Source organism: Plectropomus leopardus, chromosome 16 (genome assembly GCF_026936395.1).
Source record: "Plectropomus leopardus strain MGB_pleo_1.0 chromosome 16, ASM2693639v1, whole genome shotgun sequence".
NCBI lineage: Eukaryota > Metazoa > Chordata > Actinopteri > Perciformes > Serranidae > Plectropomus > Plectropomus leopardus.
In genome coordinates this window covers 32,670,793-32,690,702 of record NC_142191.1, presented here as the reverse complement: position 1 = coordinate 32,690,702, position 19,910 = coordinate 32,670,793, and the positions used below count along the sequence as shown (strand labels likewise).

Genomic DNA, 19,910 nt, shown 5'->3' with positions numbered 1-19,910 from the left:
TGTATTTTTGGTTTGCTTTACTTTATTGTACAAACGTGAGTGAATTGCCAACTATTGTGTCAAGAGCTCCAAAATCCTTCACCTGTCACTGCTGAGATTCATTCTCTGAAATTATTTCAACTATCCTGAAATGAGACTGAGTTTCCCTCCTCAGAGTCTGTGCAGGATTCTGCAGAGTTCTACAAGAACGTCGTGAGCTGCACAAGAGGCTGCAGATAGAACCTCATCACATATAAATAAAGCTCCCAGCAGCCTCCACTGATTCTCTCTGACTGATAGACAAAGCAAAGATTTGCTCCCCAAACCAAAGTAAAGTGGGAGTCAGTGAATAGAGGGGAAACTAAATGAATGGCCAAAAGAAGAAGCTCACTTCCAACACACACTCAACTCACATCACCAGTCAAAAAGCAAAAGCACAGAAAGCCGACTGAAGGTGTCGACTCTCTGGAAACACACGAGCAAGTGAGCAGGAGAAGCCCACCTCCCTATAGAGCCTCCCAGCAGGCTGATTGGCAGCAGCTGAAGGAGAACATCACAGCTGCAGCCAATAGCTCCTGATCAGCAGCACACCTGGGACCTGGATTTTGGAGCTCTGAGGAGCTCTGAGCACAATAACACTTTGATGACATGTTCAGCTGATTAGAAACAGTTTCTTCAGCTGAATCTCATGTCATCAAATGTTTCATTTCCTCTTTGAGTTGAGAATGTGAGCAAACAGCAGAAATGTTGAACACCATCAGAAAGCACCTCAAAGTCATTTGCAATTGGCAGGTACTGAGCCACTTAGTACTACTTTGTAAGTTAGACAGCGCAGGACTTTGTTTGCCCTAGCTGGCTCCACAAAGACTGCAACTCAACATGGGTGCCACGACAGTGGCGATCAACTAGCTTTGTTTACCCAGGCTTTCTCTCCCTCAGACTCTGTGCAGGTCCCCATGAAAGAAGACGTTTGACATGCTGTTGCAGTCTTGATGGGCACAAAATGGATCGGTTGTGTGCTGCCTGATTCGGCCTAGGAAGAATATGAAGACAAGATTGCGTCAAAAAAACGGTGGCTGTGGCTGTTGCTGCCATGTGAGCATTGGTGGTTCAGTGGTAGAATTCTCGCCTGCCACGCGGGAGACCCGGGTCCGATTCCCGGCCAATGCACTGTGTCTTTACTGCTGTTTGGAGTCAATGGTTGCACAACTTCTTTGTCTTCTTGCAGTTAATACCGTGAAGAGGAGCATTAGAAGATGCTGGCGTTAGTGACATGTCATACACCACACCAGAAGCAACACCTGTGACTCTTTTCCCCCTGCTTTTCTTGGGTAGGAAAAGGCTTGCTGCTATCTGAAATTTAGCTGCATTTTGTGTCTGTTTGGTGCAGAAGGCGGTGAGTCAAACTTCCAGGTGTATGCACGTGCCATCACATGCATACACTTGGAGTCAATGAGCATTGGTGGTTCAGTAGGACAATTCTCACCTGCTATGTGGGAGGCCTGGGTTTGATTTCCAGCCAATGATGTTGTCCTTTGCAGTACTTAGCACATATGGGCTACACAGGAGCACTTACCAAAGACCAGAGGAATAACCGGCATCCCCTGAGGTTGTAAATGTGAATGAAGTATATGTTTGTTTAGTTTTGTAGCCTACAACTCCTCACGAGGCTCTACAGCTCTGCAACATGCCGCCAAACAGCAGAGCACCACCACACATGTACTCCCCCTGAGGGCCACGTTCAGGGACGCATCAGAAGTTACAGACCTCTTGATCAACGCCAGCAGCAGCAGCTCGCCATTAGGCATCCAGAAATGTGTGCTCTTTTGAGATATGATAATGAAAGTTTAACAATGTTTCCACCCAGTATTGAACTGGGGACCTTTTGCATGTGAGGCAAACATGATAACCACTACACTACAGAAATGTGATATCAATGGGAGCCGTTCAGGAACATCGGGGATCCACTATAGAGTAGTAGTAATAGTTTAAAACATGTTTGGAAATATAGCTGGAAAATATATCAAATAATATTTTGTCCATTAACAAAAATCATTGGTGTATACCTCTGAAATTCTGAAAAACAAACAAAACAAAACACAATCACAATCCTTCTTTTTAAACCTGACGGGGGGGGTAGCACTGCTGTCTATATTTTTTTTCCCTCAAACCACCAGCTTTTCACCAGTTAGGACAGGAAGCCTTATTTAAGTCCTGGACCACAGACATTTGGCGGAAGTAATGCGATCCACCATCGAAGGGCTTCTCCACAAACATCACAGAGCCAAAGGGGGGCGTAGTTCTTTGCTGCTTCTTTGTAAAGTCCACATTCATGTCCTTAGTTTTGCAGACATTGGACATTATGTATATTATCCTGACGTATTATCCTGAGTGCCACTGTAGTGAGCGCCACTATTGCTCTACTTTTACATTTTTATATGATTTGTGCACAAAAATATTCATTTGTAAAGTAGAAAAAAGCTGTTGAATGTTTTGGAGTCGAAAGTATAAGTAGCATGAAAAGAAAAGACTCAAGTACAAGTACCTCAAATTTTGTACTTGTGTTTGAGCTCTGGCAAAGTTTTGTGTAGTCGTAGCAATGCATGTCATTGTCTGACTTTTTGTCGAAAAAGAAATATGCCTGGGACTTTGTAATTATTTTGGTAAAGTTGCAAAGCTTCACAATCACAGTGTTCGTCAGCAACACAGATCTAACTTTTCCTTCCCTTCCAGTAAACCAACTCTGGGAATGAGCCTGCGCCTTTCAAATACCTAACCTTGTGGTGGATGAGACTCAGTGTCCCCGCAGAGGACGTCCATGTGCCTCTTTTGTCCTTCAGAGAAGCTGAAGACGTCAGCTCCTGTTACTGTGTCACTGCGACATCCTCTCAGTCTGTCAGAAAACACAATCTATGGACTTAGAGTTGGTTAACAGCAATTTCTAACCTTAAATCCTTCCAATACCAAAGCTGTGGGACCACCTGACCAGATTTATACCAGCAGCACATTTCCATGTTCTGCGACATGCTGCCAAACAGCACACCACCACAAATGTACTCCCCCTGAGGGCCGCGTTTAGGGACACATTAGAAGTTACAGACCTCTTGATCATCGCCATGATAATGAAAATCTCTTATAGTTTCCACCTGGTCTCCAACCAGCAACCTTTTGCATGTTAGGCAAACACGGTAACCACTACACTACGGTAACTTAATATCTAGCTTTGTGCTGCGTAAAGCCACAATCAGATATTAGTCTTCCATGCTTGGTTAATAAGTGCTGAAAGCGACCTATGGTCACGTTGTACAGTTTAAACAACAAGTTGTTCCAAAACGTGTCATAGGTTTCAAAACCGGGGACCTCTCGTGCAAGAGCCGGATATAGTGATCACTAACTTTTCCCATTCATTGTCTATGGTAGCAATTATCACTACAGATACAATATATTTTTGGCCAAAAGTGGAATTGTGGTGGCGCTGTTTCCCCCACTTTTTAAGGAGATGAGTTTATCTTGTCCTTTGAGTGACAGACGACTGGAGCAGCAGTGATTTCACTGGGGATTTTCCATTTGACAGTGTTTTTTTTCCGACTGTGGTGTCAAACGTAAAGTCAAACTCAACGAATGTAAGTGAGCTGTTTTTTAAGTGCTAAATTTAGATGCATATGTGCATAAACTATATAATATTGATAAGAATAGGCTCAACTTTTATATAAAAATGAATAAATACAATTTTATTTGAGCTTACACTGCAGAGTGGTCTGTGGAATCCTTTCTTATGACCCCTTGTGTCTTTTTATGGTGTTTTTGCCAATTTTCAGCTCAGTGCAGGGGCCTCCAAATATAGCACATAGATTGCTCGCGACAGGACCCGTCTGGAAAAACAATTTTGAAAAATGAATAAATACGTTTTTATTTGGCCTAACACTGCAGAGTGGTCTGTGGAATCCTTTCTCATGACCCCTTGTGTCTTTTTATGGTGTTTTTCGCCCATTTTAAGGACATTTTCAGCGCATGCGCTGCAAATGCAACACATAGATTGCTTTCATGACAGGAGCCGTCTGGGGAAAAAAAAAAATTAAAAAAATGAATAAATACAATTTTTTTGGCCTAACACTGCAGCTGGTCTGTGGAATCCTTTCTTATGACCCCAGGACCTGTAGGTGTGATTTAAGGTAAATTAAGCTGTATTTCACCCCAGAGTATTTCTTTACTTCATTGAATAACCTCACTACGTTAGCAAAGCTAAATTCACTTTCCTGGGGAAGTATCAGCATTTATGCTGACAATCCCCAAATGAGTTAACTGTAGACCTCAATGGTCAGCCTGTAGGTTAGGGGTCAGGGTTATAATGCCATTAAATACTGTGGGCTCCAAACACTATCAGGGCACTGTGCTGGCTCTCTACTACTACTGCTGCTCTGCCATGTCCCATCCCCCGATGAGCCACGTTCCTGTAACGACCCTGCTTTTGTTCTGGCCCTCACTCTTACCTGTGCCGACTTTCCCCAAATGATACACAGGAGACAAATTATTGCTTTAGCAACACCACACTTTACTAAGACAGACATATTTAAAAGTACAGTCACAATATATGTTGCCAAAGTGCACGGTGATATATATGCATTCAGAAACCAAAACAATGAAACAAAAAAGGAGAGAAATAAATATTCATCTGATATGCCCAAACTGGAAAGTGATCTGTTGCAGTCTCTGGAGAGAGTGGGAGGGAGGGGAGGTGCAATGTACAGGTGGTGCAGTATTCATGCAGTGCACTGTAGACAGAAGTGCAACAGAATGTCTAAAGCATGACGTTAGTTGAGCCTGTCGAGTCCTTGACCCTCTCCGTTAAAGTTCTTGTTGACACCATAATCAAACAGAACTTCTTCATTGACCATCAAAGTCCTGGTTGCGAGGAAAAGGATGACATCTCTTTGCTCTCCGTCCATTTCCACGCTAAAGTACTTCGGCTTGATGTTGGCTTTTTTCTTCGAGTGGTTGATCAACCTGCCGATAGTCTGCATCCCAGGGTGGCAATCACACGTTTCTGATTTTGCATCAATGCACATTTTCTCACCCTTTTTATTTGTAAAAAAGAAGGCATGGCCAGTCTCTTTGCCAGTGGTGCTTTTGTGAATGTTCTGTCCCTCACGATGTGTGACAACCGTTCCGTGGTAGTCGCAGAGCACCTCGCCAGCCTCAAATCTGCGGGTCGTGGACGATCCCTCTGCCCTTGTCTTCACATTTGTTGATATGAAGTCCTATCCACTTCTGTGTCTTCACCAACATCTGAATCTGTTTACTGTCCATGATGGTGTCCTCCGATCCAGACGGTGCCCAGTTGTTGAGTACTTTATCAGCGATGCAGCCAGTGTTTTTCCATCCCTGCTTCTTTATCCAAGCCTCGAGACGATCTCTTGTTGGCGCACGCCAACTGAATTGTGCTGTCAAAATAAATAACAAAAGTTTTGTTAGACATGAATACAATAATTGAAAACATTGAATAGTGCAATCATTTTTGCTTGAAAATAATGTGAAATATGGTAAGAAAACTACTTACAGCGGACATGTTCAACACGCTTTTCAAACTGCTTCCTCCTCCAGTATGTGAAAAGTTTCCGTTCAAATTTTTCAGACGCATCCTTCCGGTGTTTCACTTCTGGCCCTTTCCCAGACAGTGACAGAGGGTACGTTTTCAGTAGGGTTTCAAATGCGGTGAAGAATTTGACCTTCTCATTATCAGCCGGAGCCTTCGCAGACAGATCACTGGCTGTTTGGTTGGTGAGTCTTGGACAGCACGGCTGGAACAGGCATCAGAAAGCTCACATCCAGTACCTTCCCCAGAAGCCTCAGCACTACATGAAACAAAAGAAATTAATGAGATTATAAGAAAAACATTAGACTTTCAGATTGTCTAAATATAGATTATGGTGTGTTTGGTTACGTTTGCATTGTTTTGGCAAATATAAAACATGCTCACCTTGAAACTTTGCTCAACAGCTGAGAAGTCTTCACCATGAGGTCACGTTGCTTCATGCGGTAATGCTTCTCAGCAGTCGCACTCGAATGGTTCAGGTAAAAGGCCACCAATAACCTCTGATCTTCCGGCAAGTAGTGAGCTGCCGTCTCAAATGCTCTGCGCGCCATCTGGCTGGTCACGCACGGGAGATCGTATCTAAAATGCAAGTTTGAACAGTATGTTAGAAATGTATCGAGACATCTCATCTGAGACGGTGATGAACAGCACATGAGCAGAGAGGGGAAATGATTCACTTACTTTTGCTGCAGCCGCATCAGGTCATTAGAGGGGTTGTGAATTGGCTTCCCTGTGGAGGAGACAAAGAACATCTCTTCTGCACTGCAGTCATCCTCCACGCCCCTCTTCCTTTTCTTACAGGGTCTCAGGAGCTGTGGACGCACCAGTCTGTAGTATATATCAAACCACTGTTGGCAGAGGAGAGAAGGGTGTTAAGATTCATTTCTGCTGTTGAGCACGTTCTGACAGGAAATATGATCTCATTGTGATGAACTTACGCGCTCCTCCTCCTGTGACAGGGCAAACACTGCCAGTTGATGTGCTGCCGTTTTGTGTTCTTTTACGCCAATCACGTACAGTTGATTTTTTTCAATCCTGTCAAGCCACTCACCGACCTGTAAAAAAGTAAGATATCCCAATGATTAGTAAATGCAATGGCTTAGCTGTCTGGAGAAATATATCAATACAGACCAAAAGAGCACAGTAACACTCACAGTCATGTTCGCCACCACGCCCGGTCGTTGGAGGTGTTGCAGGATGATTATGGCCTCGAGGTAGTACACCACAAAGATGGCCTGGGCAGGCTCCAGGGTGCCAGAACAACTGTCAGACAGCTCTTTCATAATCTCCAAAAAGTGCGGCTTGGCCCTCACCAGCACAGCTCGGCAGTCACCCGGTGTTAATTGTTGCTCGTCAATCAACATGTTATACCTATGAGAAAAAAAAAAACATCAACTGTGTTAAGAAATCATATTGCAGCAGGGAGAGAGAGGACTGCCAGTTCTGTAGTGTAATCCATTCACATGCGGACAAACACTTAAATTTACCTCTTCTGGGCGATCTCTTTGCTGACTTGCTTGGATGTGACTTTCTGGAGAGAACCAATGAAATCAATGAAATGCTTGCACTCTGTATGCAGTGCCTCATCCTCATGCCTCAGGTTGGTTTGAATAGTGTGGAAAAGCAGGAATCTGTCAGAGGAAGTACAGGGATTTATGTTACACATGTAACATCTACACTGTTGACACCATAATAATAATAATAATAATGATGATAAAATGCTGCCAACCTTTTCAAACTCTTGAGGTAGTTCTGCTGCGTTTGTTTTTTCAGTTTAGCCTCAGACAGTTCAAGGAGGTACTGTCGGAGCTTCTCTCTGTTTTTAACAAACTGCAGGGATGGTGCCTCAGGGTCCACATAGTAGAGGTACCTTGAAACATTTTCAACCTGAAAATAAAATACACAATTTTAAAATACAATCTAATCATGACTTTTGCTCCTTGCTTCATCTTTTATTAACTTTCTAATTAACATTTCTAATAAACAGGGTGTGTAAAGATGGTCCTCACCTCCTGTTTGAAACTTTCATTGAGGAGCTCAATCTTAAGGTGTGTGGCAAAGTCCCTCAGCAGGGGATGGTCCAAGGGATGCTTTTGATAAAGCCCCTTCTCCAGCATGTGACTCCTGGGCGTGACAGAGTAGTTCACATCTCGGTCACTGCAATGTGGGATAAGACTTGTTAGAAGTCTGACAGAAAGTAATCTCAATTTCCTTTTGTCCTCTGCCAACAGTGGTTTGATGCGAACTACAGACTGGTGCGGCCAGAGCTCCAGAGAGGCACCAGGAAACGCAAGAGGGATGTGGAGGATGAGATGGATGGAGAAGAGAGATTCTTCATTTCCACTGCAGGGAGGCAGATCCACCGTGCCTCCAATGACCTGCACCGGTTGCACAAAAGGTACAACCTCACACCAGTGACCAGCCAGATGGCACGCAGAGTCTATGAGACGCCGACTAAAGAGTACTCTGATGCTCAAAAGTCAATGGTGGCCGATTACCTGACCCGTTCCAGCGCAACAGCAGAGAAACTCAACAGCTGTGAGTCTTCTGAGGAGAGTAGCAGCCGTATTACCCGCAGCACTGCTGGTTCTTCTACTGCTGTCAGGAAGGAAATTGAGGCGTCACTTCAAACCCTACTGGAGAAATATCCTGTCTCAATTCATGGGCCAAAACCAAAATGGGAACTTCTACCGGGTGTGTCCTGTTGGCGAAAGGTGTATGAGTGCTGGGAGAAGTGGCAGCTGAAACTGCGACAAGAATATGTTCACTGTGAGTATTTTCTTTTGACATTATTTTCACGTAAACATAATTACATGATTCAAAGTCCTAAATTATTATCTTCATGACTAACACAACTTCTTTTTCTCTTCCCTTGGCATCAGCCAACACATAAGCAGCTGTGTTGCAAAGCAGGCATGGGTCGGTAAAGTCGGAAGCCGACAACTTCTTGGCGGGTGGAGACCCTCTGGATCTGACGTTAACATCATGAACTGCCCAAAGATTCAGAGACTTGTGAAGAAACAGAAGTGGAAAGGACTTTGCATCCAACACTCTGAAGGGAAGGGCACAAGAGTTTTCACAAAGCGCACACTTTGTACTGGTGAGGTGGTCTGTGATGATCATGGACGTGTTGTCACAGCCAGTGAGGGCCAAGAAGTGAGCAGCTGTGATTGCCACCCTGGACAGCAGACTCCAGGCCGGTTTATCAAGCGTTCAAAAAAGAAGGCCAACGTCATGCCCAAACATTTCACGTTTGAAATGGATGGAGAGGAACGGCATGTGACTCTTTTCCTTGCAACCAAACAAGCACTGACTCTTAGACAGAAAAAGGTTGAGCCATTTTAGGTAAGGTGAATCTTGCTTGGGTTTGTTTTTGTGTTGAGGGGTTGTTAAGTGCTTAACACTGGACTTTCAGTTTCTCTCTGCAACAATAGGTGAGGTCAGCTGATGCGGGTCACACCCTCTATTGATTGTCCAAGTGAAACCAGACAGGGGCGGTTCAGCTGGGCGCAATCAGTCAAGTTGGAAACAGCTGTGACTGTGTTCAGGTACCTTAAAGGGCACAGACTGCGCTTGAGCGTCTGCGAAAGCGTCAGCCCACAAAGCGTGAAGACCACACAGGGTAAAGACCTGTGAAGACCACACAGGGTAAAGACCTGTGAAGACCACACAGGGTAAAGACCCTATGCGAGTCCACCGAGCAAGGACACCGACTACCGCTGCTGCCTGTCTGTTTTCAGTCTAACGCACAATGTGTCTCTCACGCATCCCGGTCATTGTTGGCAACCGGAAAAGACACACAGTCTGCCGTACACACAATCCGCAACACCCAGAAAATGGTCCCAGCCCACACTCAGTTACCTTTGGTCTTTGGAACTGTCAGTCTGCAGTTAACAAGACAGAATTCATCAGTTCACTAGTGAAACTCTCAGACATTCAGGTCCTAGCCCTGACTGAGACATGGATCCGCCCAGAAAACTCAGCTACACCAGCTGCACTCTCTGAGTCCGCTACGCTAAGCCACACCCCTCGCTCCACTGGACGAGGAGGCGGTGCTGGCGTGCTCATTCCTGACAACTGGTCTTTTTCCACACTGCGCCCGTTGAGCAGCAACACAACATTTGAATATCATGCTCTTAATGTCACTGCTCCCATCAAAGCATATATTCTGGTTGTGTACCGCCCACCAGGGGGTAATCTGGATGGCTTTGTCTCTGAAATGGACATGTTACTCTCTGACATCCCTGATGATGGCACACCACTGATTGTCATGGGAGACATGAACATTCACATTGACAGTACTCTGGCAAACAACTTTCTGGCACTCCTCTCCTCCTTTGCACTTGTACTAGCTCCTTCTCCTCCTACCCACAAAGCTGGTAAAGTCCTTGACTTGGTGCTGACTCGTAACTGCTCCATAGCAGATGTGACAGTTACCCCACTACACCTGTCAGACCATTTCTTGGTAAAATTTGCAGCCGCCTTTCCGCAATTGCAGACACCCACTCAGACAATTTCCCTCCGCAGAAACCATAAGTCCCTCACAGCAGCACAGCTGTCTGATGAGGTGAGCTCTGCCATGCCTGACCATTCACACTTCTCCTCACTTTCTGTTAATGAGGCTACAGAAACACTCTGTTCCTCTCTGGCATCCTCTCTGGACAAACTCTGCCCCCTGGTGTCCAAACCAGCCAAGAAAAGACAACCAAGTCCATGGCTCTCTGAAGTTCTGAGAGAACAAAGAACTGGACTGAGGGCAGCAGAAAGAAAGTGGCGTAAATCCCAAGAACCCACTGATTTGTCCTGATACAAACAGAAACCTGCTTCCTTTACCTCTTCCTTGCAGTCTGCTAAGAAAGCCTTCTATCAGAACAAGATCTGTGCTGCTACTGACTCCAGAAAACTGTTTATGGTTTTTAACTCCTTGCTTTCTCCTCCAGCTGCTCAGCCTTCCACTACACTGACCCCAGACATGTTTTCCTCCTTTTTCACTGAAAAGGTGGCTGCAATCAGCAACCAGTTCTCTGAACCTGACCAGCCCAATCAGCTCAAACCCACTACTGCCGCTTCACTCTGCTCTTTATCTCCTCTGACCGAGGATGAGGTCTCCAGACTTCTTCTGAGCTCAAAACCTACAACATGTCCTCTCGATCCAATACCCACCTGCATCCTGCAGACCATCCTGCCCACTATCAAACCTGCAGTCACACACATTGTCAATTCCTCCCTAAAAACTGGCACTTTTCCTGCTACTTCTAAGCAAGCCTGTGTCACCCCACTGCTCAAAAAGCCTAATCTCAACCCCGCCCAGGTTGAAAACTACAGGCCAGTCTCACTTCTACCATTTCTGTCGAAGATACTGGAGCGCGCAGTATTTAACCAGGTCTCTGAACACTTGCGGAACAACAACCTACTTGACTCCTTTCAGTCTGGCTTCAGGTGTGACCATTCCACTGAGACTGCACTCCTGTCAGTCACTGAGTCACTGAGACTGGCTCGAGCTGCTGGTCAATCCTCTGTCCTACTGCTGCTGGACCTGTCTGCTGCCTTTGACACGGTGAACCATCAAATCCTCCTCTCCACACTCTCTGAGCTCGGCATCTCAGGTTCTGTCCTATTGTGGTTCAAGTCCTACCTCACAGGCGGATCCTTCAGAGTGTCATGGCGAGGAGAGGTGTCTAGGTCACATGGCCTATCGACAGGGGTTCCTCAGGGGTCGATGCTTGGTCCCCTACTCTTCTCTCTGTACACCACCTCACGCGGTGCAGTGATCCGCTCCCATGGTTTCTCCTACCACTGCTATGCTGATGACACTCAGCTCTTCCTCTCCTGTCCACCTGATGACAGAACGGTGTCAGCTCGGATATCAGCGTGTCTGGCTGATATCTCCACATGGATGACTAGAAGGCAATTTAACATGATCTCTTTTATTTTCAGGTTGAAAATGTTGCTCGGTATCTCTATTATGCTGACCCAGAGGCACCATCCCTGCAGTTTGTCGGTGATAGAGAGAAGCTGCGACAGTACCTCCGTGAGCTCTCTGAGGCAAAACTGAAAAAGAGAACACAGCAGAACTACCTCAAGAGCTTGAAAAGGTTGGTAGCAAATTTTGTTTTTATGATGATGTCAACAGTGTGGTAACTTGTTAGTAAATGAGTCTCTCAACCAAGCTTCTGTATTTTGATGCGGATTTGCTGCTGAACATTACTCCGCAGCACGACCAGTTGTTAGTACATGTACATACTCAAATCCTCTTACTTCCCCTGACAGATTCCTGGGTTTCCACACTGTCCAAACCAACATGAGGCATGAGGATGAGGCCTTTTTTAAAGAGTGCCAGCACTTCACTGAGTTCATTGGATCTTTGCAGGAAATCATTTCCAAGCAATCGAAGAAGGAGATCATCTAGCTGAGGTTTGTGATTGTACCCATGTAAATGGCGAAGAACTGGTAGTCCTCTCTCTGTCTGCTGTAATATGATGTGTTTTTAAATATTTGTTTGTTTCTTTTATCATAGGCATAACATGTTGATTGACAAACACCAGTTGTCAACAACAGACTGTGTGGCTGTTCTGGAGAAGGCCAAGAAGGACTTCTTGGCAGTTATGGATAAACTGTTGGTTTGTCCTGACATCCTGGGGTCTGACGAAAGGCTCCTTGTGGTGTACTACCTCTCAGCTGTTGTGATCTTGCGACACCTCCAACGACCGGGCGTGGTGGATCACATGACCGTGAGTGTTTCCGTATTATTTTGGTCTGCATTGGCAAATTTCCCCTTGATATTTTAGTCATTAACACTACTAATTAATTTGATATCCTCCTATTTTTACAGGTCAGGGAGTGGCTTTCCAGGAGAAGATGCGAATCACACTACGTCATTGGGGTAAAGGAGCACAAGACAGCAGCACAGCAAGTGGCCTCATTCGCCCTGTCAGAGCAGGAGGAGCGTGTAAGTTCATCACATTTTCTGTCAGAACATAATTTCTGTTCCTGCAGAAAGTAATCTCAATTTCCTTTTGTCCTCTGCCAACAGTGGTTTGATGCGTACTACAGACTGGTGCGGCCAGAGCTCCAGAGAGGCACCAGGAAACGCAAGAGGGATGTGGAGGATGAGATGGATGGAGAAGAGAGATTCTTCCTTTCCACTGCAGGGAGGCAGATCCACAGTGCCTCCAATGACCTGCACCGGTTGCACAAAAGGTACAACCTCACACCAGTGACCAGCCAGATGGCACGCAGAGTCTATGAGACGGCAACTAAAGAGTACTCTGATGCTCAAAAGTCAATGGTGGCCGATTACCTGACCCGTTCCAGCGCAACAGCGGAGAAACTCAACAGCTGTGAGTCTTCAGAGGAGAGTAGCAGCCGTATTACCCGCAGCACTGCTGGTTCTTCTACTGTTGTCAGGAAGGAAATTGAGGCATCACTTCAAACCCTACTGGAGAAATATCCTGTCTCAATTCATGGGCCAAAACCAAAACGGGAACTTCTACCGGGTGTGTCCTGTTGGCGAAAGGTGTATGAGCGCTGGGAGAAGCGGCAGCTGAAACTACGACAAGAATATGTTCGCTGTGAGTATTTTCTTTTGACATTGTTTTCACGTAAACATAATTCAAAGTCCTAAATTATTATCTTCATGACTAACACAACTTCTTTTTTTGACAGCACTCTTCCCTTGGCGTCAGCCAACACATAAGCGGCTCGCAAAATGTGTAGCAAAGCAGGCATGGGTCGGAAAAGTCGGAAGCCGACGACTTCTTGACGGGTGGAGACTCTCTGGATCTGACGTTAACATCATGAACTGCCCAAAGATTCAGAGACTTGTGAAGAAACAGAAGTGGAAAGGACTTTGCATCCAACACTCTGAAGGGAAGGGCACAAGAGTTTTCAACAAAGCGCACATTTTGTACTGGTGAGGTGGTCTGTGATGATCATGGACGTGTTGTCACAGCCAGTGAGGGCCAAGAAGTGAGCAGCTGTGATTGCCACCCTGGACAGCAGACTCCAGGCCGGTTTATCAAGCGTTCAAAAAAGAAGGCCAACGTCATGGCCAAACATTTCACGTTTGAAATGGATGGAGAGGAACGACATGTGACTCTTTTTGTTGCAACCAGGACGATTTCAGCACATCAAGAAGTGTTGCTTCCCGGTGGAGTCACCAAGAAATCTTTTGGAGGAGAGGGAGGAGGGCTCCCATAATCTGCCAGACATCAGCCTTCAGTCATTCTGTTACATGTCCCAGACCCGCTGAACTGTAATCGAATACTCTTAGCCAGCCCTGAAGGCTCCATCTTAACACGCAAAGACAATAATCCAGGACTTTTCCCTCTGCCTCTATGCAAAGTGGCCTGCTCTTCACCTGCCTGCATTCTCTAAGTATACAATGTAAATACTGTAATTACAATTATACAAAGCCACATTCTGCTGCTCTTGCTGTCATACACTTTTACTGCTCTTACAATGTTACTGTTAATACACATATGTACAGGTCACATACTTAAATCATCTGTCTGTGCTGTTCATAATGGATATCCATATTGATTCTATTTTAACAAAGTTACTGCTAATACACTGCCTGTTTTATATATACTATATTCTGTCTACAGTGCTCTGCATGAATACTGCACCACCTGTACATATTGTATATATGGCCTATGTACATTGCACAATGGCAACATATATTGTGACTGTACTTTTTAAATATGTCTGTCTTAGTAAAGTGTGGTGTTGCTAATGCAATTATTTGTCTCCTGTGTATCATTTGGGGAATGTCAGCACAGGTAAGAGTGAGGGTCAGAACAAAAACAGGGTCGTTACAGGAAGGTGGCTCATCGGGGGATGGGACATGGCAGCTGCCCACAGAGCAGCAGTAGTTGCAGTAGTAGTGAGCCTGGACCCTGGCTTGCTGTGGGGGGAGGGGGGCTTTCAAGTGGGTAGACTCATTCTGTGTAAGATACAGGTCACTGAAGGCAAGGAAGCCTGACAAAGTGATTACAATTATGGGGAGGTGTGTGGAACAATATCCCCCTGGCTGAGTCTCACCTCCTACACAAAGGCTACTACTGTATGAGAGGGCCAGAACAAAGTGCTGGTCTGTGGGGGTCACGTTGGTAGACTCATTTGTCCCAAGCTATGGAGGGTTTATTTATTTATTTACCCCTCCATGGCCTGGCAGAGTCCTCCCCAAATGACCCTAGTGTACCAACTTGACTCCCACAGACCAGCTCTTTGTTCTGCTTAATGGCTCTTGTTTTGTTTAGGCACTCTCACACTGCAGCCTGCCTGCACACAACACTGCAGGCCCATATGGCTCACCATTGCCATCATGTGGTCAGAGCAGGTAATGCAGGGTTACCCCTGCCACCCCTGCCACTCAGACTCCATACTTGTAACATTGTAACATCTGCAACCTTTGTATTGTTTCCTGAGTGAATATAAATATGGGTCATAATTTGGAATATATTTATTGGCACTTGCATTGGAAGCATGCACTTTAGATTTTTTTGAAAACTTTTTGAAAATTTCAATATTCTGAAAAAAATAAATAAATAAATAAAAATCATATTCTTTGAGGCTTAACACTATACAGTTATAGTTATACAAGGAAACCTACTGTGAGGAAAAAAAACAAAAAACAAACAAACAATGCATTACTGTTTGTTGTACTGTGTTTATTCAGATCACACAGAAAGTTGACCATGCCTTCATGCCGGTTACCATCAACATGATCTTGTAGCTCAGCAGAATCTCCAGGGCCACAAACACCAGTATCTTACAATTTTATTTGGCCTAACACTGCAGAGTGGTCTGTGGGATCCTTTCTTATGACCCCTCATGTCTTTCGATGGTGTTTTTGCCCATTTTCAGGACATTTGGTGCATTTTCAGCGCATGCGCTGCAAATGCAGCACATACGTTGCCCATGTTTAGGGTTTTTGCTTTCTAAATTTACCATCACAAATTTGAATCGTCTGCCCATAGTTTTAGGGTCCCCCTTCATTCAGACAGTTTTAAAACCTGTCTATACTTATTATTTTCTGAAAGCCCAGGACCTGTAGATGTGATTTAATATCAAAATGGGCATGGTACTCCCTTCTAGTGAGATTTTTTCATTCCAGGCAGTATTCTCTGTCTGTGGTGGAAATTCAGGGCAAAATCAAGCAGATGGTTGTCGCTAGGCCTGCACTTCCAGGCAAGTCCATCTGAAAAGAAATATCATTTATATGAGCGGGAACAAAGGCTGAAAAACACTTGCTCCAAACAAGCAGCAGAAAGACTGGATACACGGGAAGGTTAGCAGAGTAAAAACCACTGGAAGAAGGAACAGAGAGAAACACGACAGAACGAGGCAGAATGATCTGGCAGAGAAGTGAAGAGCAGCTTTTCTGGAGGAGCTGATTGCTCCATAGGCCTGGGGTTTTCTGTGTGCCTCATTATAGTGTTGTGCAGTCTGCTGAGCCTCATGCACATTTGGCAAATCCATGTACTGCCTCATCAGTGTTGTGCATATAACCGAGCGCACACACACACACACACACACACACACACATTTATTAATTGTTAGGATATATTGTGTATTTTTGGTTTGCTTTACTTTATTGTACAAACGTGAGTGAATTGCCAACTATTGTGTCAAGAGCTCGAAAATCCTTCACCTGTCACTGCTGAGATTCATTCTCTGAAATTATTTCAACTATCCTGAAATGAGACTGAGTTTCCCTCCTCAGAGTCTGTGCAGGATTCTGCAGAGTTCTACAAGAACGTTGTGAGCTGCACAAGAGGCGGCAGATAGAACCTCATCACATATAAATAAAGCTCCCAGCAGCCTCCACTGATTCTCTCTGACTGATAGACAAAGCAAAGATTTGCTCCCCAAACCAAAGTAAAGTGGGAGTCAGTGAATAGAGGGGAAACTAAATGAACGGCCAAAAGAAGAAGCTCACTTCCAACACACACTCAACTCACATCACCAGTCAAAAAGCAAAAGCACAGAAAGCCGACTGAAGGTGTCGACTCTCTGGAAACACACGAGCAAGTGAGCAGGAGAAGCCCACCTCCCTATAGAGCCTCCCAGCAGGCTGATTGGCAGCAGCTGAGGGAGAACATCACAGCTGCAGCCAATAGCTCCTGATCAGCAGCACACCTGGGACCTGGATTTTGGAGCTCTGAGGAGCTCTGAGCACAAGAACACTTTGAAATGTTCAGCTGAAGAAACTGCTTTAATCTGAATCTCATGTCATCAAATGTTTCATTTCCTCTTTGAGTTGAGAATGTGAGCAAACAGCAGAAATGTTGAACACCATCAGAAAGCACCTCAAAGTCATTTACAATTGGCAGGTACTGAGCCACTTAGTACTACTTTGTAAGTTAGACAGCGCAGGACTTTGTTTGCCCTAGCTCGCTCCACAAAGACTGCAACTCAACATACAAACTGCAGACTGCAACAAAGCATCAAAAAATCAGTGGTGGCTGTGGGTAATACAACCGTGTGAGCATTGGTGGTTCACTGGCAGAATTCTCACCTGCCATGCAGGAGGCCTTGTATTCGATTCCCAGCCAATGCAGTTGTCAGTTGCTTCATTGACACTGTACCATAGGGCCTTTTATGTGAGCTCCGACACGTCAGTCAGTAGGCCATCAGGAAATGACTGTTATAGTGCTCTTGCTATTGTTGGCACTTTCCCATCCGACAGAGACAAGGTGAGGTGATGTAGTGGGTTCAAATAGGAAAATACCCTCCCAGTTGGGGAATTGAACCCCAGTCTCCCACGTGACAGGCAGGGATCCTCACCACTATACTAACAAGGAGATGCCTGGAGGGGAATAGCCCTCCACGGAGTAGAGGCAGGTTCGATTCCCGGTCAGTGCAACACCTTTTGGCAAGACTGAAATTGCAGTGTCAGGTTTGTTATGTAGCACATAATTGCTTTCAAAAAATAATTAGGAGAAAACAGCCCAAATTTCAATTCTTGTTGACACCATAATCAAACAGAACTTCTTCATTGACCATCAAAGTCCTGGTTGCGAGGAAAAGGATTACATCTCTTTGCTCTCCGTCCATTTCCACGCTAAAGTACTTCGGCTTGATGTTGGCTTTTTTCTTCGAGTGGTTGATCAACCTGCCGATAGTCTGCATCCCAGGGTGGCAATCACACGTTTCTGATTTTGCATCAATGCACATTTTCTCACCCTTTTTATTTGTAAAAAAGAAGGCATGGTCAGTCTCTTTGCCAGTGGTGCTTTTGTGAATGTTCTGTCCCTCACGATGTGTGACAACCGTTCCGTGGTAGTCGCAGAGCACCTCGCCAGCCTCAAATCTGCGGGTCGTGACGATCCCTCTGCCCTTGTCTTCACATTTGTTGATATGAAGTCCTATCCACTTCTGTGTCTTCACCAACATCTGAATCTGTTTACTGTCCATGATGGTGTCCTCCGATCCAGACGGTGCCCAGTTGTTGAGTACTTTATCAGCAATGCAGCCAGTGTTTTTCCATCCCTGCTTCTTTATCCAAGCCTCGAGACGATCTCTTGTTGGCGCACGCCGACTGAATTGTGCTGTCAAAATAAATAACAAAAGTTTTGTTAGACATGAATACAATAATTGAAAACATTGAATAGTGCAATCATTTTTGCTTGAAAATAATGTGAAATATGGTAAGAAAACTACTTACAGCGGACATGTTCAACACGCTTTTCAAACTGCTTCCTCCTCCAGTATGTGAAAAGTTTCCGTTCAAATTTTTCAGACGCATCCTTCCGGTGTTTCACTTCTGGCCCTTTCCCAGACAGTGACAGAGGGTACGTTTTCAGTAGGGTTTCAAATGCGGTGAAGAATTTGACCTTCTCATTATCAGCCGGGAGCCTTCGCAGACAGATCACTGGCTGTTTGGTTGGTGAGTCTTGGACAGCACGGCTGGAACAGGCATCAGAAAGCTCACATCCAGTACCTTCCCCAGAAGCCTCAGCACTACATGAAACAAAAAGAAATTAATGAGATTATAAGAAAACATTAGACTTTCAGATTGTCTAAATATAGATTATGGTGTGTTTGGTTACGTTTGCATTGTTTTGGCAAATATAAAACATGCTCACCTTGAAACTTTGCTCAACAGCTGAGAAGTCTTCACCATGAGGTCACGTTGCTTCATGCGGTAATGCTTCTCAGCAGTCGCACTCGAATGGTTCAGGTAAAAGGCCACCAATAACCTCTGATCTTCCGGCAAGTAGTGAGCTGCCGTCTCAAATGCTCTGCGCGCCATCTGGCTGGTCACGCACGGGAGATCGTATCTAAAATGCAAGTTTGAACAGTATGTTAGAAATGTATCGAGACATCTCATCTGAGACGGTGATGAACAGCACATGAGCAGAGAGGGGAAATGATTCACTTACTTTTGCTGCAGCCGCATCAGGTCATTAGAGGGGTTGTGAATTGGCTTCCCTGTGGAGGAGACAAAGAACATCTCTTCTGCACTGCAGTCATCCTCCACGTCCCTCTTCCTTTTCTTACAGGGAATCAGGAGCTGTGGACGCACCAGTCTGTAGTATATATCAAACCACTGTTGGCAGAGGAGAGAAGGGTGTTAAGATTCATTTCTGCTGTTGAGCACGTTCTGACAGGAAATATGATCTCATTGTGATGAACTTACGCACTCCTCCTCCTGTGACAGGGCAAACACTGCCAGTTGATGTGCTGCCGTTTTGTGTTCTTTTACGCCAATCACGTACAGTTGATTTTTTTCAATCCTGTCAAGCCACTCACCGACCTGTAAAAAAGTAAGATATCCCAATGATTAGTAAATGCAATGGCTTAGCTGTCTGGAGAAATATATCAATACAGACCAAAAGAGCACAGTAACACTCACAGTCATGTTCGCCACCACGCCCGGTCGTTGGAGGTGTTGCAGGATGATTATGGCCTCGAGGTAGTACACCACAAAGATGGCCTGGGCAGGCTCCATGGTGCCAGAACAACTGTCAGACAGCTCTTTCATAATCTCCAAAAGTGCGGCTAGGCCCTCACCAGCACAGCTTGGCAGTCACCCGGTGTTAATTGTTGCTCGTCAATCAACATGTTATACCTATGAGAAAAAAAAAAACATCAACTGTGTTAAGAAATCATATTGCAGCAGGGAGAGAGAGGACTGCCAGTTCTGTAGTGTAATCCATTCACATGCGGACAAACACTTAAATTTACCTCTTCTGGGCGATCTCTTTGCTGACTTGCTTGGATGTGACTTTCTGGAGAGAACCAATGAAATCAATGAAATGCTTGCACTCTGTATGCAGTGCCTCATCCTCATGCCTCAGGTTGGTTTGAATAGTGTGGAAAAGCAGGAATC

The 19,910-nt window shown here is 45.1% G+C and overlaps 1 protein-coding gene and 2 non-coding genes across 3 annotated transcripts; 1 reads left to right on the top strand and 2 right to left on the bottom strand.

The window, feature by feature from the left end:
• Nucleotides 1-1,078: 1,078 nt before the first annotated feature.
• On the top strand, nucleotides 1,079-1,149 carry trnag-gcc (transfer RNA glycine (anticodon GCC)). Its single transcript has one exon. It is a non-coding gene; the product is annotated as a tRNA-Gly (tRNA).
• Nucleotides 1,150-1,833: 684 nt separating this feature from the next.
• Nucleotides 1,834-1,906, bottom strand: trnav-cac (transfer RNA valine (anticodon CAC)). The gene has a single exon. It is a non-coding gene; the product is annotated as a tRNA-Val (tRNA).
• Nucleotides 1,907-6,412: 4,506 nt separating this feature from the next.
• LOC148186978 (uncharacterized) lies at nucleotides 6,413-7,724 on the bottom strand. The gene is made up of 5 exons (XM_088089623.1): nucleotides 7,582-7,724; nucleotides 7,302-7,459; nucleotides 7,060-7,203; nucleotides 6,727-6,943; nucleotides 6,413-6,627 (listed from the first exon to the last, which is right to left on the bottom strand). The coding sequence occupies exons 1-5, from the start codon at nucleotides 7,687-7,689 to the stop codon at nucleotides 6,493-6,495; spliced, it is 762 nt and encodes a 253-aa protein (XP_087945749.1). The 5' UTR covers nucleotides 7,690-7,724; the 3' UTR covers nucleotides 6,413-6,492.
• Between the last annotated feature and the right edge of the window lie 12,186 nt (nucleotides 7,725-19,910).

Excerpts from the sequence above, each read along its gene's own strand:
- LOC148186978 (XM_088089623.1), bottom strand. The coding sequence starts at position 7,689 with ATGCTGGAGAAGGGGCTTTATCAAAAGCATCCCTTGGACCATCCCCTG. Across the intron at positions 6,944-7,059 it reads AAAGAGATCGCCCAGAAGAG|GTATAACATGTTGATTGACG; the intron begins GTAAATTTAAGT and ends TTTTTCTCATAG. Across the intron at positions 6,628-6,726 it reads GCGTGGTGGCGAACATGACT|GTCGGTGAGTGGCTTGACAG; the intron begins GTGAGTGTTACT and ends ACTTTTTTACAG.